Source organism: Peromyscus leucopus, chromosome 2 (genome assembly GCF_004664715.2).
Source record: "Peromyscus leucopus breed LL Stock chromosome 2, UCI_PerLeu_2.1, whole genome shotgun sequence".
In the NCBI taxonomy this organism is placed as follows: Eukaryota; Metazoa; Chordata; class Mammalia; order Rodentia; family Cricetidae; genus Peromyscus; species Peromyscus leucopus.
The window spans coordinates 123148899-123174331 of NC_051064.1; the positions used below are offsets into that span (position 1 = coordinate 123148899).

The window sequence follows — 25433 nt, forward strand, 5'->3', positions numbered from 1 at the left end:
GGAGAGATGGCTCATCAGTTAAGGACCCTGGCTCTCTGCTGAAGACCCAGGTTCAATTTTCAGCACTCACATTGGGTCCTTGGAACTGGAGTTATGGATGACTATAAACTCCATGTGTGCACTGGGAACTGAACCTGGGTCTTCTGCAAGAGCAGCAGGTCCTCTGAACTGTTGAGCCATCTCAATACCCCAAGCTTAAGTGTCCTGCTTTTCTGGCAAAACTGGAAGTTGTTCTAATTTTTCTCAGATATTCATTTTTCAGTACTCGGATTAAAGCCAGGGCCGCACACATGCCAGGCAAGCACTCTGCCACTGAGCTGTGCCCTCAGCCCTGTCTGTTCTGCTTGTTTGTTTCTTTTGGTTTGGTTTGGTGGTGTAGCCCCAGCTATAGTGAAACTCTCTATGTAGACCAGGCTGGCCTCGAACCACAAAATCTGCCTGTTCTTTCTACATGGCCAGTTTCAGAACATTCAGGGCCAAGGAGCAGGGAAGGGTGTTGGAGTTGGGCTTCATGTTGGGGACTACTTAGTCACCTCTTGGTCACCAGAAGTTTCTGGAATGTGTGAGAAGTAAGTCATGTAGGTGTGCAGGAGAATGAGGGACATAGATAGTCTGGAGTGGAGTGCCATGGCTCTTTTAAGGAAGGCTCCAGCTGATGCCAGCCCGGGTGGCAAGGGTTATTTGAAAGAAAAGGGGTAGGGGACAGAGGGCAAAATTTTAGCTTTTCTATTTGGAGGGATACAAAATAAATAGGAGCAAAAAATCATCCCAAAGTACGTTGGACATTTGTCAAAGAACAGACAGCTCTTGTCTGCTAAAATACAGCTGAGAGAGGAGTCACAGTTCAATTCCTTGATGACACATAACTGTCATCTCCATGTCATCAAGTATATAATGAGAGCATTGAAATAGGCTGGATGAAGGGCAGAAGAGCAGCTTCCGGTCTGTGGTAAGCTCTGAATAAATACGTGTCAGCAATGGTCTTCCTGCAGGGAATGCTCAGGCTGTGTCTCCTGACAGGGGCGTGGTCACCTGGGTCCCAGCAGGTTCCTTGATCGCCTCCCAGGGTCACAAGCACCTGTTGGTGTCACTGAGCTAAGATGGTGTTATCTGGTTCCCAGTGGCTCCTGTCTGTCTGTCTTCTGTCCTGGTGTTGTGATGCAGGGGTGCTGAGGAGTGTGGACCCAGAGTCAGAATTACCAACACCTCTGGTGATCTGGTCTGAGGAAGGTGAGTGAGGAGTAGATGGACACAGGGCAGGTGCCCCGCTTCCCAGGTTCACATCTGCAGAGCCAGAGCAGGAAAGGCAGGACAGTGATTCCAGATCAGCTGCGTGAACTACGTTTTGGGATGTGAGGACCCCTCTGCACTGGGAGGAAGGGAGCCAGGTGTCTTTGGTGAACACTCAGGGAGAGCTGTGCACTGCTAGGGTTTATGCTGCCCTTGTTAAAATCCTAGCAGCTATGGCATCAGCCAGCAGCACCTGACAGTCAGGCCGGTGGTCCCTGCAGAGCTGGGCGGCACACTCATGCTTTCATTCCTCCACTCTCTGAATGGAGATCTACCAGTCACCTGTGTGTCCTTTATACAGTCACCACACAGCACGACTACACCTGAGCAGGAAACAGACTGAACTGTCTGTCCTTCCGGAACTCACTTTCCAGTGGGGAAACACACTCTAGAGAAATAGGGAAGTGTGTCAAATGGTGGTGAGTCCAGTGTAGACAGACAGAAAGCCTGGAAGAAGACAGAGCTGGAGGTGTGAGCATGAGCTTGGAGAGAGCAAGGTTAGGGAAGGATTCACCCCGAGAGTGACAGCTGAACAGATCTGAAGTGGATGGGGGAAGATGCCATATAGATGTGTGGTCAAAGGATCAGCAGAGGCAAAGGCCCTGAGCTGAGCATGTAGTGTCCAGATCAGTGTAGCAGGAGCAGAGGAGCAGGGAAGAGAGGGTGGACTTGTCTGTTGGGGCTCTCAAGACTGGTGTAAGGACTGGGAACTTTTGAGAGATGGGTACACAAGCTGCCTACTTTACATTTGCAAAGAATCCTTCTAAGCCCATTGTGGTAGGCAGTGCCTATAAGGCTAGGTTTAGTAAAGTAATTCACCTGCACTAAGAAGGCAGAGGCAAGAGAATTTCTGCAAGTTTGAGACCTGCCTGATTTACATGGCAAGTTCCAGATCAGCCAAAGCTACATGGGGAGACCCATAAGTAATAATATATATTTAGTTATAGTTAAAAATCAAATGAGAGGATCACTCTATTGGTGACACTAGATGGTCACGTGGACTCTTCTAGTGGTTTCTGAAATACGCTGTGACTCTGAGCTCTTTGGAAAAGCTGTCATTAGAAAGAAGGGACAGAGGAACAGAGTCAGCTGGGATCACAGGGAATCCAGGCTGCTTGTCCACAGAGATGACAACAGGCATTTCTCAGGGTCTTGGGGATCTGGATTTATTAGCTGTGAAGGTTGGCTTTCTTGAAGACTCCTCTTAAGGAGAGTCCCAGTGTACGACTCAGCTCAGTGACCTGTTTGTTCTGGAGACCCCTGACTTCATCCTGTAGCTAGTCACTTGTTCTCTTTTCTCCTGGGATGAGGGGAAGAGGGATCAGGACCAGGCACATTCCATGGGTGTAGAAGGGGAGGAGAGACTTTATGGGATCAGGCCTTGTGGAGTAAAGGCATGCCAGTCTGTCTGTCTTGTCCCACTGTGTCCTGACTTCTGTTTTAGTTGCTGTGCTGAGAATGGATTATAGGTGTCACAGAGAGCTGCAAGGGGACACTGCAGGACCTTAAACCCTAGAGAGGCCTGTGGCTCAGAGCTGCACAGTGAGGGATGTGTGGTAACAGGAAGTGTGGGGAAGTGGTGGGACTTTGATATACTTGAGGGTGACATCAGGGTTTCGATGTGGTGTGAGAGAGGAAGGAGGCAGAGAGGACGCCACAGTTTGTGCTTGGACAATTCAAAAGTGAAGTTGTTTTACCAAGATGGAGCTGCTGGAAGAGTGAGCTTATCTGAAGTGGAGTGTGTGTGTGTGTGTGTGTGTGTGTGTGTGTGTGTGTGTGTATGTGAAGGAGGGGTGGTAAGATTTTTTTTTTAATCAAACACACTGTCACAAGCCAGGAATCCCAGCACTGGGGAGCAGAAGCAGGATCTTGAGTTGAGGCCAGGACATGCTGATTCAGACCCTGTCACAGACAAACTAAAATTGGATTTGGCTTTTGGCCCTACTTAATTCAAGGGTCTTTATTGTTGTTTTGGGTTTTATGTTAGTTTTAGCTTTTAAATTTTTTGTTTATTTTATTTTATTTTTCTTTGTGTGTGTGTGTGTCTTATTGGATGTCTTTGTGTGTGTCTCTGTGTCTGAGTTTGTATGCACAGGTCAGCACATGTGGAGGTATGAGAACCATTTTGAGGAGTCAGCTCTCTCTTTCTCCTATGTGGGTCTCAGGGATAGAACTCAGGTCATTATGCTTGGCAGGAGGTATTGTTACCCATTGTAGCACCATGCAGCCTTGTGTATTGGCTTCTTTATCCTGTACAGTCAATGGCAACCTACAATTTTCTATGTAGCCAAGGATGCCCTTGAAATCCTTTTCCTCTTCTTCTACCTCTCAAGTGCTGAGATTACAGTCATGTGTTACTATGCCTGGCTAATTTGATTTTTGGAGACAGTGCCCATGTAGCCCAGGTTGTCCTTGATTTGATATGTACCCAAGGATGACCTTTTCTCTTTTCTTTCAATTTATTTTGCTTCAGTATTTATTTTAAGACTGGATTTCATTGTTAACAAGGCTGTCTTGCTGCTCACTATGTAGTCCAGGCTAGCTACTAATCTGCTGTGATCCTTCTTGCTTCCTCCTTCTGAGTGCCAGGATTACAGGAGTCACAGGTCCAGGATCCAAACGATAACTTTAAACTCCTGATCCTCTTTCTACTTTCCAAGTTGGTGGGTAACAAAAAGTGTACCACTATGCCCAGCTCTTTTTTTCTGGGTGAGGGGCACTTTGTTTCAAAACCAACCTCTGTGTTCAGGTTGACTTTGAATCAGGATCCTTCTGTCCCACCCTGGATTGCTGGGATTACGGGCATTCGATGGCACACCCCGCTTTGGACCTAGTAAATCTGATCCTCTTTTCACAGACCTGGGAGTTGTTACAGAGGTGTTTTCAAGGATGGGGACTTTAGTTCAGAGCCATTGGCCTCTGGCTTGAAAACAAAGTCCTGTCCTTGGTAAGGTCACCCCAGGAGTGACTGTGCCAGGAGTGAGGACACCTCAGCTTCTGGAGGTGGAGCTGACAGTGAGGAAACAGCCCAGGAGAGACATGAGGGAACATCCTGAGGGTGGAGGAGGTCAGGAAAGTATAGTACAGTGTCTTGGAAGCCACATAAGAAAGTGGGGCACTCTCACCACAGTTAAGAATGGTTACCTGGCCCCCCTTCATATTGCCCTCCGTGTACTTTTTTGAGTGGACAAGGTGGGCAGCTCACTATTTGTCCACAGTGACTCCTGTCACACCATGTGTCCGTTTGGTGTGCAGGCTCTTTAAGCTCTAATTGTTTGTGATGCAGCACAGGGTCGCACTCTTACCGTGGTTGGCCTGGAATTCAATATGTAGACCAGGCTGGACTTGAACTCTCAGAGACTTTCCTGCCTCTGCCTACAAAATGTTGGAAGGAAGGCATTGACCACCATGCAAGATTGAATTTTTCATTTCAACTGGGGCTGGAGAGATGGCTGAGTAGTTAAGAGGATTAGATGTTCTTTCAGAGGATCAGTTAAGGTCCAAGCACCCACATGGCAGGTTACAACTGCTTGTGCCTCCATCTCCAGAGGATTCAGTGCCCTCTTCTTGATTCTTCCGGTACCCGGCACACAGAGTGCCCATACACACATGTAGGCCAAACACTCACAGACACAAATAAAAATAAAAGCATCTAAAATGTTCAAGTTTATGTATGTGTATGTGTGTGAATGTCTTGTATTCAGGTGCTCAAGAGGACGGAAGAAATAGTGGTACCCAAGTGTTGGAGTTACAGGTGATTGTGAGTCACCAGACTTTAGTGCTGGGACCTGGGCCCTCTGCAAAAGCAGAACACAACTTAACCACTCAACCATCTCTTCAGTCTACTCCACCACACACACACACACATACACACACACACACACACACACACACACACACACACACACAAATTTCTTAATTATACTGTTTTTCTTACTAAGTTGTAAGAATTCTTTATATTTTCTGGATATTGAATAAGACACATTTTCTACAAATATACTCTTTTATTCTGGAGGCTGACCTCATCCACTAGCTTCCAGCTTCTTATACTGTGGAGTGAGACCCTATGGGGGATTATGTAACTGAATGTGGGGTTGAAAATAATGTGGTAACAGTATTTCAAATGCAGAAAAACAATAATTAGTTCAAAATCAAAGATGAAGTGCATGGAGTCCTTCTGGCAGTTGTGCATCTCCTGCTCCACTGCAGCCTTGGTTCTGGACCCCAAACACATGCACTTTGCACTGTGCATGCTGTCCTGCATGAGTGCCAGAAAATGCTGCCCCAACACTCTGCTCAGACTTCAGGCTACTGTATGTTATGAACTGTGATCTTTATTGTGCATACAATGTTTATGCTCTAATAGAAACAGTGGCTTAATTACCATAATCAAGGACTTTTAATATTTTCTTCAGCATGCATATACCAAATTAATATTTCATTTTAGTATACTGTGTTTCAATGTTGGATTTTAGAAGTTGCTGTTTGGCAGGGCTGAATAGATGATTCAGTAGTTAAGAGCATTTGGAGGACCTGGATTCAGAACCCACATGGCAGCTTACAAATGTTGATAACTCCAGTTACAGAAGAACTGAGATCCTCTTCTGGCCTCTGTGGTTACTGAACACAAGGTTACATAGATATACACATAGAAAAAACATCCATACACACAAAATAGAAACTCAATGTTTTGATTCACAATTTCCATCACTAATTTTGTTGTCTAGAAGAGTTCTTTAATGCAGATGAAACAATGACTGGAAACACAGTATCTGTAATTTACTTCCTGCCTGTAGAGCTTCTGAAGAACCTGATGAAGGTAAGATGGCAGCTCCTTCCCTGAGAGGTTTGCTGAGGAGTTTGGTGTATTGTGTTATTTGAGTGATTAGCCGTACAAACCATATCCCCACTGGTTTTGTTGTATTTATTTGGTGGGAGGAATGCGGGATTTTTCTATGTAGCCCAGGCTGGCCTGGAACTTGATCTCCCTGCCCCAGCCCCCTGAGTGTTGGCATTGCAGGCATGTGCCATCCTGCTCATGACTCTAATGGAGACAGGAGGGTCTCACCCTGTATAAGTCACTTTTCTGTTGCTGTGATAAAAACGCCATGATGAAAACCAACCTATGTAGAGTTTGTATGGACTTATGGTTCCAAAAAGATAAGAGTTCATCATGGCAGAAAGGCATGACATCAGGAGAGGGAAGGTGAGAGAGCACAGCTTCCAGTGCAGACAGGAAGCAGGGAGAGCAACCTGGAAGTGAGGCAAGGCTGTGAGTCCTTAAAGTCCACCCCAGTGATAGACTTCCTACAGCAAGGCTGCCCCCCCACATCATCCCCAAACACCACCTGGAGACCATGTGTTTAAATTTCTGAGTCTGTGGGGACATTCTCCTTCAAACCCCTTGGGACTTAAGTCAGTTCCCCTCTTAGAGAAGATGCCCGTTACCAACAGTCCCACCTTTGATTTCTCACTGCTCCTGTTTTAGGATATGGAGAACAAGGACTTGAATGCCACTTCCCAAATGTGTGAGCTTCTTGCTAAGGATCCCAAATTTCAGCAAGGCTACATTGCTGTTACATTTTCTAAGGGAGTCTACATCTTGTAAGTATCATTCTCTTCCATGGCAGCACTTACACAGAATTGATGTTCCTTTTATTCAAATAAATTGACTGTAATGATTTGGATCCTCTTATAGAAATGAAAAGAAGTTACCTGTAAGATGTCCCTGTGGAAGCATGTGGATTCCTTTTGGGCTTGAGTGCTTGTGTGTGCATGTGTGTGTATGTGTGGTTGTGTGTGTGTGAGTGGGTAAACATGCTCCTCTGTGTGTGTGCAGGATTGTGAGCATAAGTGTGGAGGTTAGAGTTCAATGTTGGGTGATTTCTTCACTTGCTCTCTACATTAAATTTTTATAATATCAAAAAATCTATTTTTTATTAATTATGTGTGTATGTGGGGGGAGATTCGCATGGCACATCTGCATGCAATGCCCATAGAAGCCAGAGGAGGGCATCAGATAACCTCAAGCAGGAGTTACAGGTGATTGTGTGCTACCCATGTGGTTGCTAGGAACTGAACTTGTGTCCCCTGCAAGGGCACAAACACACTTAAACAATGAACCGTCTTTCCAGCCCTCTAGTTTAAAGTATTTAAAGCACATTTATTTATTTAGTGTGTGCATGGTGAGCAACATGATGCTGATACTGGAATTATAATGTTCACTATGATGATGAGGAAGAGGAGAAGGAGGAGGAGGAGGAGGAGAGGGAGCATAAGAAAAGGTCTCTTGGTTAACCTAGAGCTCATTATTATGCTAGACTGGCTGATTGGAGCCCTGGTATCCTCCTGTCTCTACCTCCCCAGATCTGATATCACCAGATTACTGCTCTGCCTGGATTTTTGTCTTCTTTCCAGGGAACACGGAATCCAGGCTCAGTTGCTCACACTTGCATGACAAGCACTTCACTGATGAGCCATCCTCCAGCCTCTCTTGATTTATATTCTATGAAAGATTTGTGTTTGTATCCTTCCTTAGGGGAGGAGGATCCATAATTCTGTGGTTTGGGGACCCATGGTGTATTAAATAGGTTAATCTGTGAAATGACTGTTGGTACATTCCAATCTGACCTTCAGAGCTGACAGTCACCTTGATTTCTCCAGGAAGAGATGCCCAATAACACCCTTGAAAGGTATCTAACTTTATGGCAGATAAACATTAAGGTATATCCTCTTTTTAAAAATTCGTTTTTATTATTGTATGTGTATTGGTGTTTTCCATACAGGCAATTCTAAGAGAATGTCTGATTCTCTGGAAGTGGAGTTACAGAAGTTGTGAGCTGCCAAGTCAGTGCTGGAAATCGAACTGAAGACCTCTGGAATTTGACTATCTTAAGAACCTCAGCTCTCAACTGCAGAGCCTTCTCTCCAGCCCCTGCTTTCACTTCATTATACCATTGTTCCCCTTTTTAACCCACACCCAACTGATACTTTTATTTCTATTTTCTGTTTGGGATAAATCTTGTTTTGTATCCCAGGCTGGCCTCAAATTCTCCCAACACTCCTGCATCAGCCTTCTGAACGCTAGATTATAAGCTTGTGCCATCACAGCCAGCACCCACTCATTTAAAGACAAAAAATGATAGTTTGATTTGTACACTAAGTCAGATCCCCTGAAGCTGGAGTACAGGAATCTGAGAAGCATGTGATGTGGGTGTTGGGACCTAACTTGGGTTCTCTGGAAGAGCAGTGCATACTCAACTACTAAGCCATCTCTCTAGGCTCTAAAACTAACTTCCATTACACTTATTTATGTATTGTGTGTGGTCACACTTGTGCCATGGTGTGCTGTGGAGGTAGAGGACAATTAAAGGGAATCATTTGTGTCTTTCTTCCATATGGTACTCAGGAACTGAACTGAGGTCACCAGGCTTGTCAGCTGCTGCCTTTACCTGCTGTACCATCTCCACAGAGAGGAGTCAAGGATGTCTCTGAGTTATCAATTTGAGCAACTGACTGAACAGTATTGTCATTTTAAAGACAAGGACAGGAGCTCTGGGGAGGAACAGAGGGCACGTGTGTTTGTTTAGGCAGGCAGTTTCATAGACTGACGAACTGGGCTGTTTTTCAAGCAATTTAAATTATGTGTCTAATATTCAAGATGGTGGGGCTGGACACATCAGAAATGCATATATACATTAATATACATTACATATATAGCATATAATTAATCTTGTATACTTTAACTTTTATTATGGGAAAATTATAAATATTTATAAAAGCAGAGAGTAAGAGAATGAATATCTCTGTGCTTAGTTAAGTCTCTGCTTAACATTTGTTAGTTTTGGTCTAGTAAAATGGCTCAGTGGATTAAAAGTGATTGCCAGGCAAGCCTGACCAGCTGACTTGGACTGTCAGATCCCTGGTGGAAGGAGACACCACCTCCAGAAAGTTGTCTCTGCCCTCCATACCTGGGCCATGGCACCCACATTCACACTCAAACTTGTCCCATATCTCCAACTCCTCTTCCAAGGGCCACAGTAGTTTAAAGCAAAGTCCCATTCTGTGACCCATAAATACTTGTCATTAAAGAGAAGAAGCATTTGAACTGGTGTGATGGCATGTGTCCTCAATCCCAGCCCTCAGGAGATGGAGAGAGTAGAATCTGAAGTCAAGATTAGCCTTGGCTGCTTAGATAATTTGAGGCTAGCCTGGAACACATAAAACAACGACTCAACAAAACAAAACAGTAACTCCAACTCGGGTTTAAAATATACTATTTTCGCTGGGCATTCCTGGCAGAGAGAGGCAGATCTCTGTGAGTTTGAGGCCAGCCTGGTCTACGAAGCTGGGTGGAGCGACAGAGGCTTTAATCACAGAATTTGGGAGGCAGATATAGGCTGATCTATGAGTTTGAGGACAGCCTGGTCCACTCAGTGAGTTCCTGCACAGCTAGAGCTACACACCTAGACCCTGTCTTAAACAAAAAGAGGGCTGGGGGTCTGAAAGGTGAGCTAGAGAGACGCTCGGTTGCTAATAACCTCTAACTGCTCTTGCAGACTGAATAGGTGACTTTCTGCCATCTCAAATCCAGTGATTGGTCCCAACCCACAGAGAGTGCAAAGCATCATGAACACAGCAGTGCTCTGCACCCCATTGTGACTCTTGAGACACAACCTAACTGAAAAAGCCAACCCTGTCTGCAAAGAAGAACTAGCCACCTGCTTACGCACACAGCCCCCTTCCTCTCTTCTCCTAGCTTGGTGAAAGGTTCCTAGTCTGTGAGAGAGGCATGCTTGTTTAGTGTGAGCTCTTCTCAGGTTCTCTGAACTAAACCTGCCTGCATTTGAGTCCAGTCTCCTGACTTCTTTTTCCACATTATTTCTTAACATAGTACCCAATCCCGGAAGAGGACTTGGAGAAGGAGACCCCCTAGCAACCCACGGAGCAGGTGCAGCAGCAGGGCACCCAGGGCTAACCCTTGATCCTGAGGTGTCCCTGAGACAGTTCCACCCTGTCTCTGAACCTCCCATACTTTCTCCCACTTACCCTCCCACTGCCAGCCCTCTGGATTGAGGATTGCAGTTTTCCTTGGACCAAGGACCTGTTTATCCAGACTGCCAGGTCCTGGCATGGGCAGCTCTCCAAACACTTAGGCTTGTTTCTCTAATTGCTCCCTTGTTAATCCACCTGGACTTCCTCTTGTCTCTCCCTCCCTCCCCCAACCTCTGTCCCCTCCCCTTCTTCTCCTACTGGCCCCAGAAAAAATGAGGGTCATTCCTTACAGTCAGATACCCAACCCCTTACACTCAGACATCCAACCTGAGGCCAGTCTCTGACCTGTGAGGTGATGGGTGTCTTCTATCTGGATGAGTCTTTGGGACTGACTCCCTTATCTTCCTGGTGCTCCACACTCCTCTCCCCAACCCTCTAACAGACACCCTAACTTCTCATCTCTCCTGGCTCTCAAAATTCAGTACCAGGGATTGAACTCAGACATTTGGACCTTGGCTGCAGCTGCCTTAACCACTAAGCAGATTTTATTTCAGCATGTGTGTGTCATTGTGAGAAATAAGGTGAGGTCCACAGAGACAGCAGCTCTTCAGCACTGGGCTTCATGGAAGAAGAGGCTGTGGAAGGAAGACAGGACTCTGCCTTGTGTCGGGACTGGGAATGGAGACTTGATTTTCATCCAGGGCTAATCATGGCAGGTGGTGTTTGTTCTGGATCTTGAAGGAAAGTGAGGATTCCAATGGGTAAAAATGAAATTACAGAGGAGGAAGCTTTAGCTAGTGAGAGCAGGAGGAAGATGTCTTATTAGAGATCCAGTCAGGGATCCAGAGTCTCATGGAGGGCATGTCTTGGGTGCAGCAGAGAGATGTGGGAACCTGGCTTCTTCTTATCCAGGCTGCAATCTAGTTTATAGCCAGAGACTCTTGTCACTGTGTCCCCTCTTCAGTACGTGTGTATTCTGTGCACAGTGTTTTCTCTTCTTCCAGATTCAAGGTATCAATTAGCTACTCAAAATTATTTTCTTGAAAAACATTGAAAATGTTAAAAAGAATCTGTTAAGTAGGATGTGTGCACGGTACAGTGGGATCTGCAACACTGGCTTTATATAGGAGGAAGTGGTGAAGGCGAGTCAGGACGACACACCTTTAATCCCAGCACGCAGAAGGCAGAGGCCAGGAGATCCCTGTGAGTTCAAGGCCAGCCTGGTCTACATAGCAAGTCTCAGGATGGCCAGGACTACACAAACAATGTGTCTCAAGAAAAGTGAAAAATTAAAAAAAAAAAAAAAAAAAAACCCAGACCTTGGTAGTACATGCCTTTAATCTCAACTCTCAGAAAGAAGCAAGTTGTTCTCTGGGGTTGATGTCAGCCTGGTCTACAGAGCAAGTTCCAGGACTGCACGACTACACAGAGAAACCCTGTCTGGAAAAAACAAAAAAGAAAGAAAAACTGAAAGAAATCATTAGGTCAACACAATGGGCCAGGGGTAGCTGCTACCAAGTCTAGTTGTGGGAGCAGAAAATACATCCACCGTACATGCCCATACACATGTGCATCAAAATTCAAAATAAATAAGTAAAATGTAATAAAAACATAAGCCTAAGAGAGGGTTCACTGGTTAAGCATACTCACTGGTTTCTCAAAAGACCCAGGCTTGCCTGCCAGAACCCACAGCATCTGTAACTCCAGTTCCAGTGGACCGAATGCTCTCTTCAGTCACTCCAGATACCTAGCACACACATGCTGTACATATATACATGCAAGCACACACATATACATAGAATTAAATAAATGAATCATTTTAAGTAATAAAAACAAAGAAAGGAAAGTAGGCTCGGGGCTCGGGAGAGCTCAGTCAGTGAAGGGCTTGCTGCAGAAGTGTGGGAACTGATCGGATCCACATCCACAGGGGTGGGACGGGCACCTGTCATCCTGTGCTGAGGAGTGAGGACAAGGGGGTCCCTGGGGCCACACAGTCTACCCACATCACCAGGTCCCAGGGTTAATGGGAAACTGTCTCAAAAATAAGGTGAGAGGGATTGAGGGAGAAACCAGATAGGTCTCTGTCATGTAGCCCAGGTTGTCCTGGAAATCTCTGTGTAGCCGTGTGTGACCTTGAACTCTTGCCTCTCCTAACTCTGCCTTGTAAGTGCTGGGATTATAGGCCTGGGCCACCATACCCAGCTCATGTTTTACTTTCTACAATTCTGTATGATTTGTATTTCTATACCAAGGATACATAGCAAGACTCCCACAACACACACACAGTGTGTGTGTGTGTGTGTGTGTGTGTGTGTGTGTCTGTCTGTCTGTCTGTCTGTCTGTGTGTGTGTCTGTGCATGTGGAGGTCCAGGATGTCCTCAGGTTTCATTCCTCAGGAGTCATCTACTTTCTTCTGAGACAGGGTTCTCTCACTGGCCTGGTACTTGCCAAGTAGCCTAGGGTGGGTTACTAGAGATCTCCAGGGACCTGCCCAGTGCTAGGATTACAAACACTCACCACCCTGCCTGGAATTTTCACCTGGGTTCTGGGGAGCAAACCCAGGCCCTGGCACTTACAAGGCAAGCTCCTTACTGACTGAGCTATTCCAGCCCTTTGTTGGATTTTATTTATTTACTTCTTACTTATTTACTTAAAGTTAATGGTGTTCTGCCTGAATGTGTATGAATGAATGCCTGATGCCTATGGAATCCTGAAGAGTGGGTCAGATCACTTGGAACAGTCGTTACATGTAGTTATGATCCACAATGATAACCTGGGTCTGTTGGAAGAGCAGCTAGTGCTCTTATCTGCTAAGCCAGCTATTCAGCAACCTCCACCCCAGTACGTTTATTTTTTAATCATAGACTCTCATCATATTCTTGGCTGGACTGGAAATAGCTATGTAGCCAAACTGGCCTAGAACTTGTGGCAATCTTCCTGCCTCTGCCCTCCAAATGCTGGGAGTACAGCCATGTGCCACCATGCTGCTGGGAAACACAACTTTACAAAGCAGAATAAAATAATAATGTACACTTCAATGGTTTCATGCAAAATGCTGTACCCACCAGGCAATGCAGCACACACCTTTAGTCCCAGCACTTGAGGCAGAGGCAGGAGAATCTTTGTAAGTTCAGGCCAGCCTGGGCTACATAGTGAATCCCTCAAAACAAAATTGGCCTGACCAGGGTAGAGACTGGTTCTGTTGACAAGCCTGGGGGAAGGTGACACTTTCCTCCCTGAGATTGATTGTCAAAATCACGCCACACCCTGAATATCACCTACATCCTGTCCCTTCACAACACAGAGGCATCACCTTCCAGAACAGACAGAGACGTGCACAGCACAGCATGGATGTGAACACACACACACACACACACACACACACACACACACACACACACATTAAATAAATGAATATAGTACATGTTAATGTTAGGGTCTCAGAGGTTTTAGCAGTTAAGGGCACACACTGTTCTTCTCCAGGACTTGAGTTCAGAACCCAGCACTCTCCTCAGTTGGCTCACAACTGCCTGCAATTCCATCTCCTGGGGATCTGACGTCCTCTTCTGTCCTGCACAGGAACCCACACTCACAGGCACATACCCTTCACAATACAATATGTAATAAGTCATTTAAAACTTAAAATATTTAATTTCAGGCTGGAAAGATTGCTTCTTGGTTAAGAGCACTGGCTGCTCTTGCTGCCAGCCATAGAATTAAATAAATAAATGATTAACTCTCAGCACCTGCACAGGAGCTCATGACTCTGTGTAACTGAGTTCAAGCTGGTCTGACACCATCTTCTGGCCTCCATGGGCACCAAGTATGCATGTGATGTACAGACATACATGCAAGCAAAGCCCTACACACATAAAAATTATATAAAATAATTAATTTAAAAAGAAAATGTCTCTCTGGTCAGGCACTGTGTTCACACCTATAATAGAAACACTCAGAAGACTGAAGCAAGAAATGTAAGAGTTCAAATTCCCTTACATGGCAACATGTTGTATCAGGAAGGAAGGGGGAAGGAAGGTAGGAAGGACGGAGGGAAGGAAGGAAGAAAGGGGGAAGGAGGGATGGAAGAAGGAAAGGAAGGAAGGGAAAGAGGCGGAGAGAAAGGGAGGGAGGGAGGGAGGGAGGGAGGGAGGAAGGTACTTGTTCTGTCATGAGTCCACCATACAGAATCCCACAAGATTCCCTCAGTTGTTCTGCCCAGACCGCTCTTCCCCGCCATCTGCATGGCTGGTTCACTGGAGTGGGTAGCCATTCCAGCTTTGAGCTGGAAGTTCCAACCCCCATTGAGGCTTTGGTAACTATCATGTCTACAAGGCAGGGCCAAGAGAGGGCCCTGAAGACCCAAGATCCAGATGCGCCATCTCTCTTGGTTCCTGGACCCTGGACGCTAGAGGTTGGCTGAACAGATTCTCCAGAGAACACCGCTGGCCCAACACACTGTCGCCCAACGATATTGGTGAAATTATTAAGACCACTCCATGTAGTTAAAAGGGAGGTTTATTTAGTGGCATAACTTACAATTGAAGGGAAAGGTAGGTTGCAGGGTCTGGGGAAGACATAGCGCAGTCCTGCTAAACTGCAAGTTGTTCTAATTTTTCTCAGATGTTCATTTCTTTTCACTCCTGGGTATTAAACCCAGGGCCTCACACATGCTAGGCAAGCACTCTGCCACTGATCCGTGCCCTCAGCCTTGTCTGTTTTGTTTGTTTGTTATGTTATGCTTTGTTTTGAGACTGGATTTCTCTATAGCCCTGGCTGGTCCGGAATTCAGAGATCCACCTACCTCTGTCTCCCATTGCTGGGATGAAAGGTATGCACCACCATGGCTGGTCCAGGATAGATTTTTCAAAAGGATTGAAGGAGGGGTTTTAGAAGGAGGTTGAGATAGTTAGTTATTCAGAGGAGAGGGCAGTCTGGCCAGAGGTGTCCCCCAGAGGGAATGTGGAGCAGATCCCAGGCAGCTGTTGAGAGGTTCTGTGCACTTGACAGCTGTGAGGGCCGGGGATGGGAATGAGAGCAGCAGAGTGAATGAGCTGTAGGAGGAGAATGGCCTGCAGATTTGGGCTCCAGAAAGAACAAGGAATGAACATTGGGGGAAGTTTAAGGCATCTGTGGAGGTCAGAGACAGAGCATACGCTGGGGAGAAGTTGGTTCGGTGGAGTCTCACTGGGGAGACCCAGGCAGACTGGAGAGCAGGGAAAACTATGGACTTTTAGGTTTGGGTAGACAGGCAGACCCAGCAGAAGCCTGTGGGTGACTTGCCTGACTAAAAAGCTTGTAGTGAGACTGAGCAGGAACATCCAGCTGTCAGAGCTCTGTGAGGATGCTTTGGAGAGACAATGAGAGACACCCAGTACAGGGCTGGGTGGTGGGTGGTCCAGCTGATAGAGTCTAGAAAGAGGTGCTGGCTGGGCAGTGGGCTGCCTGTCAGAGGTAGATGGGCAAAGGCCAGGGTTCCCAGCTGTGCGGACACAATGTGAGTCATTGTGAGGTAAAGATAAGGAGCCGAGGCCTTGTGCTGAAGAGTGGCTAAAATAAAAGTTGTTTTCAAGTTTAGTTTAGAAGCCAGGTGCTGTGGTGTTCGAAGCACTCAGGAGGATGAGGCAGGTGGATCTCTGTGAGTTTGGGACCAGCCTGTCTACATGGCCAGTTTCAAGCCAGCCAGGGCCACACACACAGAAGAGAGAGAGAGAGAGAGAGAGAGAGAGAGAGAGAGAGAGAGAGAGAGAGAGAGAGAGAGAGAAAGAGTGAGGAAGGGAATGAGGGAGAGGGTTGGCAGAGGGAGAGGGTGTTGAAATTGGGCTTCTTACTGGGGACCATTTATCACCTCTTGGTCACCTGAAGTTTCTAGAATATGGGAGACCTAGGTCATGTAGGTGTGCAGGGGGATGAGGGACACAGATGGTCTGGAGTGGAGTGCTAGTAGTTTTTTAAAGGAAGCTTCCAAATGATGCTAGTGTCGCAGCCCTTATGGGAAGGATTACTTTGGATGAAAGGGACCTAGGGTCAGAGGGCAAATTTTAGTACTTCTACATGGAGGGGCTACAATCGGAGCAAAGTCATTTCAAAGGAAGCGAGAAGTTGTCACAGAACAGACAGTTCTTCTCTACACAGCTGAGAGAGGAGGCACAGTTCAATTCCTTGATGACACTGAAATTGTCACCTCCATGTTCTTATGTATATAATGGGAGCATTGAATAAGATCAGTTGAAGAGCAGAAAAGCAACTTCTGGTCTGTGGTAAGCTCGGAATAAGTACGTGTCAGGAACGGTTTTCCTGCAGGGAATGTTCAAGCTGTGGCATCTGGCAGGGGCGTGGCCACCTAGGTCCCTGTAAGCACCCTGATTGCCACCCAGGGACACAAGCACTTGTTGGTGGCACTGAGCTAAGATGGTGTTCCGTGGTTCCTGGTGGCTCCTGTCTGTCTGTCTTCTGTCCTGGTGTTGCAACACCTGGGAGCTGAGCAGTGTGGACTCAGAGACAGAATCATCAATACCTCTGGTGATCTTTCATGGGATAGGTGAGTGAGGAGTAGATGGGCACAGGGCAGGCGACATTCTTCCTTTCCCAGTCTGGGTTCCAACTTGCAAAGCCAGAGCTGGAGGAGTGAGGATAGTGATTTGGGATGTGAGGACCCCTCTGCACTGGAAGGAAGGGAGCCAGGTGTCTTTGGTGAGCGCCCAGGGAGAGCTGTGCACTGCTAGGGTTTATGCTGCCCTTGTTAAAATCCTAGCAGCTATGGCATCAGCCAGCAGCACCTGACAGTCAGGCCGGCGGTCCCTGCACAGCTGGGCGGCACACTCATGCTTTCATTCCTCCACTCTCTGAATGGAGATCTACCAGTCACCTGTGCGTCCTTTATACAGTCATCACACAGCACGACTACACCTGAGCAGGAAACAGACTGAACTGTCTTCCCTTCCAGAACTCACTTTCCAGTGAGGAAACACACTCTAGAGAAATAGGGGAAACGTGTCAAATGGTGATGAGTGCAGTGTAGACAGACAGAAAGCCTGGAAGAAGACAGAGCTGGAGGTGTGAGCATGAGCTTGGAGAGAGCAAGGTTAGGGAAGGATTCACCCCGAGAGTGACAGCTGAGCAGATCTGAAGTGGATGGGGGAAGATGCCATATGGATGTGTGGTCAAAGGAACAGCAGAGGCAAAGGACCTGAGCTGAGCATGTAGTGTCCAGATCAGTGTAGCAGGAGCAGAGGGAGCAGGGAAGAGAGGATGGACGCGTCTGTTGGGGCTCTCAAGACTAGTATAAGGACTGGGAATTGGACTGGGATGATTAGAAAGTGATTTACCAAGATGGGGAAGCTTACAAAGGATGAGAACATCTGAAGAGTACTTGGTGTGTGTGTGTGTGAGTGTGTGTGTGTGTGTGTGTGTGTGTGTGTGTGTGTGTGTGCAGACACCCTTGTATGCACGAAAGCCCAGTTCAGCAATAGTGGAGGTCTGAGAACAATTTTTGTGAGTCAGCTCTCTCCTTCTCCTTCTTGGGTCCCAGGGATGGGACTCAGGTCATTATCCTGGCAGCAGGTGTCTTTACCCACTCCAGCACCATGCAGCCTTGTGTACTGGCTTCTTTAATCCCATACAGTTCATGGAAACCTAGAACTTTCTATGTAGCTAAGGATGCCCTTGAAATCCTGTTCCTTTTCTTCTACCTCTGAAGTGCTGGGATACAATCATTTGTCATCTTGCCTGGCTAATTTGATTTTGAGACACAGAGTCTCATGTAGTCCAGGTTGTCCTTCATTTGATATGTAGCCAAGGATGACTTCCCCCCTTCTCTCTCTCTCTCTCTCTCTCTCTCTCTCTCTCTCTATATATATATATATATATATATATATATATATATATATATATACACACACACATATATATATACATATACATATTATTTTGTTTCAGTATTTACTTTAAGACTGACTTTTTTTTTTTTTTGGTTTTTCAAGACAGGGTTTCTCTGTGTAGCTTTGCGCCTTTCCTGGGACTCACTTGGTAGTCCAGGCTGGCCTCGAACTCACAGAGATCCACCTGCCTCTGCCTCCCAAGTGCTGGGATTAAAGGCGTGCGCCACCACCGCCCGGCTAAGACTGACTTTTACTATTTAGCAAATCTGTCTTGACCCTCACTATGTAGTCCAGGCTAACCTCAATTCCATAATAATACTCTGGCCTCCACATTCTGAGTGCTGAGATTACAGGAGCCTCAAGTCCAAGGTCCCAAAGGCAACCTTGAACTCCTGATCCTTCTTCTTCATTCTAAGTTGTGGGGTTATGAAAAGTGGATCACTATGCCCAGCACATTTTGGGGTAAGGGTGAGGGGCACTTTGTATCAAAACCAGGCTCAGTGAGTAGTCCTGGCTGACTGTGAATCAGGATCTCTCTGTTCTTCCTTGTTGTGCTGGGATTACAGGCATTCGGTGGCACCCCCAGCTTTGGATTTAGTAAACCTGAAGCCCTTTTCAAATGAACATCTGGGAGGTGTTACAGAGGTGTTTTCAAGGATGAGGACTTTACTTCAGAGCCATTGGTCTCTGACTTGAATTTCAAGTCCTGTCCTGGGGTAAGGTCACCCCAGGAGTGACTGTGCCAGGAGTGAGGACACCTCAGCTCTGGAGGTGGAGCTGACAGTGAGGAAACAGCCCAGGAGAGACATGAGGGAACATCCTGAGGGTGGAGGAGGTCAGGAGAGGTCAGTGTCCTGAAGTCAGTGAAGAAAACGTTCCCTGAAGAAGGAAACAAGCCAAGAGTGAGGGCTGACACCTGCAGCCCCAGGGTTGGGGGAGCAAAGGGAGGTAGATGGCTGCAAGTTCAAGGCCAGGGTGGATCAATTTGTCACTAGTGAGATTCTAATGAGTTCCTGCACACTCTGGTGTGATACCCGACTTCAAAAAGTAACATACAAAAACAACAACAAAAACCCCACCACCACCGCTAACAACAACAAATAGGAAGAGAGCAGGTCAATGGACCACAGGTAGAGGGTCCGTCAGGAGCAGCCTGGGAACTGATTGTTGGACTAGCCACATGAAGACCTGTTTCCATCTTGACAGACACAGTTTGAGGCTGGTTTTCTTGCAAGTGGTTAAAGAAAACCACAGAGAGGAGTCAGAGTCAGTGAATCCGGACAGGTCTTGCAAGGCTGCTTCAGACCCCAGGGCTGGAGCCAGGCTCACAGAGGATGTGAGATGGATGCTGCCCTCTCCAGCACTCGGGCTGTTACTGAGCAGAGCTGTGTTGTTCTGGAATGTCTGTGGTGCAGGGTAAAGATTCACCAGAGCAGAACTGACATTAGAGTTTTAATGAAGAATAGACTCTGTGGACAGAGACACAGCAGGCTGGTTCTTTGTTTGTTTTCTTGGAGACAGGGTTTCTATGTGAAGCTCTGGCTGTCCTGGAACTCACTCTGTAGACCAGGCTGACCTTGAACTCACAGATATCTGACTTCCTCTGCCTCCTGAGTGCTGGAATTAAAAGCATGTGTCACCACGGCATCGATGGGAGGCTGAATCTTAATGGGACAGAATTGCACCCCAGCAGGAGTAGGACACTTTCACCACAGTTGAGAACAGTTACCTGGCCCCCCTTCATTTCGCTCTCTGTGTACTTGTTTGAGTGACAAGGTGGCAGCTCACTATTTGTCAGCAGTTACTCCTGTCACACCAGGTGTCCATTTGGGGTGCAGGCTCTTTAAGCTCTAATTGTTTGTAAAGCAGCACAGGTCACTCTGTCAGGATCTGAGAAGCAGGGCAGTTGGTTTTCACTTTTAGCCTTTGCTTGTGTGAGCCTCAGGCACTTCATGTACCTCATCCTGGTCCTGGCAATCCTCCTGCTTCAGTCTTCTGAGTAATGAGATTACGGATTTGTGTCAGCACAGCTGCCTCCCCCTTTGTTGCTTTTATTAATGTGATGATCAGCCGAGAATAACCTTGACTTCTAATCCTCCTCTCTCTACCTGCCAAGTGCTGGGACGATATATGTGCCCCCCTTGTCCACTTTACACAGTCCTGGGGTCCTGCCCAGGGCCTGGTGCATGCTGGGCAAGCACTCTGTCACCGTGGTTACTTCTCCAGCCCCACGTGGCCTTCTCTAACTTGTTAGCACCTGACAGACAGAACTACACAGGAAGTGTTCTTTTATCTGTTCCTGCTGAGGGGAAATTCATGGGACATCAGCTTCACTGTTTTCAGTGCCCAATTCAGTGGCCTTGAGCCTGTTCACCAGCTGAGGCAACCATAGCTTCTCTCTAGTTTCAGAACTGTGAGCACCAGGCAAACCTCCATATGAGTTAATTCATCATTTCCTCCCCCTCCTCTCACTGCTGATAACCTCCCGCTATTCTCTGTGCCGTGGGGTTTCTCATTCTGAACAAACAAGGGAAGGGAGCAGATAATTTGTCTTTTGTGTGGGGTTATTGTACGGAACATGCTTTGAGGTTCATCCAGGTTGTAGCATGCCTCAGTACTTATTCCTATTCATGCATCCACAGTATTCCATTGTGTTATTTATCCTGAAATGGACATTTGGGATGTTTCTACATTCTGCTACTACCACAACACTACCATCACCATTTGTGTAAGTTTTTATCTGGATGTATGTTTTCACTTTTCTTGAGTGTAAAGGTAGGAATGCAGTTGCTGGGTCACTGGGTAATTACATGCTTAGTTACTTGTTAGGTAGTTCCATACTTTTCTACAGGGGTTGGATTGTTACTTTTCCATCAACAGGGCACAAGTGTTCCTATTCTCCATGTACTCAAAGTCTGTCAGGTCTGAATCAGAACTTTGCTGTTTTGCATATTATTAAAGACCTATGGTACTGTTAGCCATTTCCTGTCTTCTTGGAGACATGTCTTTTCATCCTTTTCCATTTCCTTCTTTATGATTTTATTTATTTTGATGCTTTTGAGATTTATTTATTTTTTATTTTATGTGTACTAATGAGTAGTTGGGTTTTTTTGCTCTTTTGTGGTTTCTGCCACCCAACTCCCAAATAAATCACACACAGAGGCTTATTCTTACTTATGATGCCCAGCCTTAGCGTGGCTTGTTTCTTGCCAGCTTCTCTTAACTTTAAATACTCCCATCTACCTTTTGCCTCTGAGCTTTTTCCTTTCCTTACTTGTGTATATCTTATTCTTATGCCATGGCTGGTTTGTGGCTAGGTTGCTGACCCCTAGCATCCTCCTCTGCTTGTTCTCTTGCTTTTTCTTTTCCTCCCAGATTTTTCCTTCTATTTATTCTCTCTGCCTGCCAGCCCCATCTATCTTTTCTTCTGCCTCACTATCGGCCATTCAGCTTTGTTATACCTGTGTTAGATAGGCAAAGTAACACAGCTTCACAGAGCTAAACAAAAGCAACATAAAGGAATGCAACACATCTTTGCATCATTAAGCAAATGTTCGACAGCATAAACAAATGTAACACATCTTAAAATAATATTCTACATCTTAAAATAATGCGCGTGTTTTGCTTGTATGTATGTCTGTGTACCATGTGCACAGAGAGTTGTGTTTGATTCCCTGGAACTGTAGTTACAGACAGTTGTGAGCCACCATGTGGGTGCTGGGAGGAATAGTCAGTGCTTTAACTGCTGAGCCATTTCTCCAGCTCTGTTTATTTATTTTGAGAGAGGGTCTCACCATAGGCATGGAATTTGATATGTAGAACAGGCTGGCCTTGAACTTACAGAGACCTCCCTGCCTCTGCCTCCAGAATGTTGGAAGAAAGGCATCTACTAACATGCAAAATTGATTTATTTTTTAAACTGGGGCTGGAGACATGGCTAAGTAGTCAAGAGCATTAGATGCTCTTGCAGAGGACCCAGGTTAGGTTCCCAGCACCTACATGGCAGCTTACAACTGCTTGTGCCTCCATCTCCAGAGGATTCAGTGCCCTCCTCTTGACTCTTCAGGTACCAGGCACAGAGGGAGCACACATACACACATGGAGGCCAAACACTCACAGACAGAAGATAATTTTTTTTAAATCTTTAACAAACTCTATTTATGTATATGTGTTTGTGTGAATGTTTTATGTGAAGGAACCCACAGAGGGTAGAAGAAATAGTTGAACCCCCATAGTTGAAGTTACAGGGATTGTGAGTCACCAGACCTTAGTGCTAAGACTTGTGTCCTCTGCAAAAGAAGTACACAATTTAAACTCTCAACCACTTCTCTTCAGTCTACCCCCACAACACACACTTATACACACACACACACACACACACACACACACCCCCACACACACACCCCATTCTCTTTCATTCTTTTTTTCATTTTTTTTCAAGACAGGCTTTCTCTGTTTAGCTCTGGCTGTCCTGGAACTTGCTATGTAGACCAGGCTGGTCTCAAAATCAGAGATCCGCCTGCCTCTGTCTCCTAAGTGCTGGATTAAAGGCGTGCACCACCACAGGAGGCTTCACACTTCCTTCCTTCCTTCCCTCCTTCCTTCCCTCTCTCCCTCCCTCCCTCCACCCTCCCTCCTGCCTTTCTTTCTTTCTTTCTTTCTTTCTTTCTTTCTTTCTTTCCTTCCTTTCGTTTTTTCCTTCTTTCCTTCTTTCCTTCCTTCCTTCTTTCCTTCCTTCCTTCCTTCCTTCCTTCCTTCCTTCCTTCCTTCCTTTCTTTCTTTCTTTCTTTCTTTCTTTCTTTCTTTCTTTCTTTCTTTCTTTCTTTCTTTCTTCAAGACAGGATTTGTCTTTGGAGCCTGTCCTGGAACTCTGTCTGTAGACCAGGCTGGCCTCTAATTCACAGAGATCTACTGGCCTCTGCCTCCCAAGCGCTGGGATTAAAGGTGTGTGCCACCACTGCCTTGCTACACATTATTTCTTAATTACACTATAAGTTGTAAGAATTCTTTATATCTTCTGACCATTGAACTCAGACACATGTTTCACAAATATTCTCTTTTATTCTGGAGGCTGACCTCACCCACTCGCTTCCAGCTTCTTATACTGTGGGGTGAGACCCCATGGGGGATTATGTAACTGAATCTGGGGCTTGACAAACATGTGACAACAGTATTCTGAATGCACAATGATAAAAAAATTAATTCAATATCAAAGTTGAAGTGAATGGAGTCCTTCTGGCAGTGTGTGCATCTCCCACTCCACTGCAGCCTTGGTTCTGAACCCCAAACACATGCACTTTGCACTGTGCATGCTGTCCTGCATGAGTGCCAGCAAATGCTGCCTCAACACTCTACTCAGACTTCAGGCTACTGTATGTTATGAACTGTGATCTTTTATTATGCATGCAATGTTTATGCCCTTATAGAAACAGTTGTTTAATTAGCAGAACAAAGTGTTTTAATATTTTCTTCATATGTAAATAACAAATTAATATCTCTTTCAACTATATTGTGATTCAGTGTTGGATTTTAGAATTTGCTGTTTGGCGGGGCTGCATCGATGTCTCTGTGGTTAAGAGCACTGAGGGTCTGGGTTCAGTTCCCAGCCCTCACATGGCAGCTTACAAGTGTTGATAACTCCAGTTCCAGAGGATCTGAGCTCCTCTTCTGGCCTCTGTGGCTGCACACAAGTGGTGCAGAGACATACATATAGGAAAAAACCCCCATACTCATGAAATAAACAATAAAAATAAATCTTTAAAAAGTAGTATTTTCTTTCTTTTCTTTCCTGGAGCTGAGGACCGAACCCAGGGCCTTGCGTTTGCTAGGCAAGCGCTCTGCCACTGAGCTAAACCCCCAACCCCAAAAGTAATGCTTTGATTCATGATTTCCATTATTGTTTTTGTTGTCTAAGAGACATGATAAACATGAATATCCTTAGAAAGGTTGTTGAAAACTCAATACCTGGAGTATACCTCCTGCCTCTAGAGATTGGGAAGAACATGATGGAGGTAGGATGTAGCTAAAGGTTTGCTGCCAAGTTTGACAAACATTTGAACACCTTACCTTAAAATCTGTATCAAATTGGTTTGGGTTGATTTTGGGATGCAGAGTTTTTCTAAGTAGCCCAGGCTAGCCTGGAACTTGATCTCCCTGCCCCAGCCCCTGAGTGTTGGCATTGCAGGCATGTGCCATCCTGCTCTTGACTCTGATGGAGACAGGAGGGTCTCACCCTGTATGAGTCACTTTTCTGTTGCTGTGATAAAAACACCATGATGAAAACCAACTTATGTAGAGTTTGTATGGACTTATGGCCCCAAAGGGATAAGAGTTCATCACGGCAGAAAGCCATGGCATCAGGAGAGGGAAGGTGATAGAGCACAGCTTCCAGTGCAGACAGGAAGCAGGGAGAGCAACCTGGAAGTGAGGCAAGGCTGTGAGTCCTTAAAGTCCACCCCAGTGATAGACTTCCTGCAGCAAGGCTGCCCCCCACATCATCCCCAAACAGGACACCAACTGGGGACCATGTGTTTAAATATCTGAGCCTAAGAGGGACATTTCCTTCAAACCCCCTTGAGAGTTAAGTCAGTTCCCCTCTTAGAGAAGATGCCAGTTACATAGAGTCCCACCTTTGATTTCTCACTGCTCCTGTTTTAGGATATGGAGAACAAGGTCTTGAATGCTACTGCCGGATTGTGTGAGATTCTTGCTAATGATCCTAAATTACAGCAAGGGTACATTGCTGTTACATTTTCCAAAGAACTCCAGATACTGTAAGTATCCTTCTGTTCCACAGCAGCACTTTCTTGGAACTGATGTTTTTTCCATTCCAATAAACTGACTGTAATGATTTGGATCCTCCCATAGCAAAGAAAAGAATTTATATTTATTCTTAAGATGTCCCTGCTAGAAACTTTGTGAATTTAATTTATCCTCTCTCTGTATCTCTCTCTATCTGTCTCTGTGTCTGTCTCTCTCTCTCTGTCTCTGTCTCTCTCTCTCTCTCTCGGTGTTTGTGTAACGCTTTCCTCTGTGTATGCACATGTGTGTTCATGAGTGTGGAAGTCAGAGGCCAATGTTGGGTGTCTTCCTGCACCTTACCAATTCAGAAAAATTTTTTAAATTTTATTTTATATTAATCATGTGAACATGTGCACATGTGTGCAATGTCACAGAGGCCAGAGGAGGGCATTGGATCATCTCATGCTGGAGTTATAGGTGATTGTGGTTGCTAGGAACCAAATTTGAGGTCTCTGCAAGAGCAGCAAACAC

At 45.9% G+C, this 25433-nt stretch overlaps 1 protein-coding gene across 1 annotated transcript; it reads left to right on the forward strand.

The window, feature by feature from the left end:
- Positions 1–1100: 1100 nt before the first annotated feature.
- Positions 1101–24938, forward strand: LOC114688153 (palmitoyl-protein thioesterase 1-like). Its single transcript, XM_028862777.1, has 3 exons — positions 1101–1230; positions 24150–24172; positions 24819–24938. The coding sequence occupies exons 1-3, from the start codon at positions 1101–1103 to the stop codon at positions 24936–24938; spliced, it is 273 nt and encodes a 90-aa protein (XP_028718610.1).
- The last annotated feature ends 495 nt before the right edge of the window (positions 24939–25433 follow it).

Coding starts and splice junctions, on each gene's coding strand:
- LOC114688153 (XM_028862777.1), top strand. CDS start 1,101: ATGGTGTTATCTGGTTCCCAGTGGCTCCTGTCTGTCTGTCTTCTGTCC. Junction 1,231..24,149: donor GGTGATCTGGTCTGAGGAAG/GTGAGTGAGGAG, acceptor TCCTGCCTCTAG/AGATTGGGAAGAACATGATG. Junction 24,173..24,818: donor TTGGGAAGAACATGATGGAG/GTAGGATGTAGC, acceptor CTCCTGTTTTAG/GATATGGAGAACAAGGTCTT.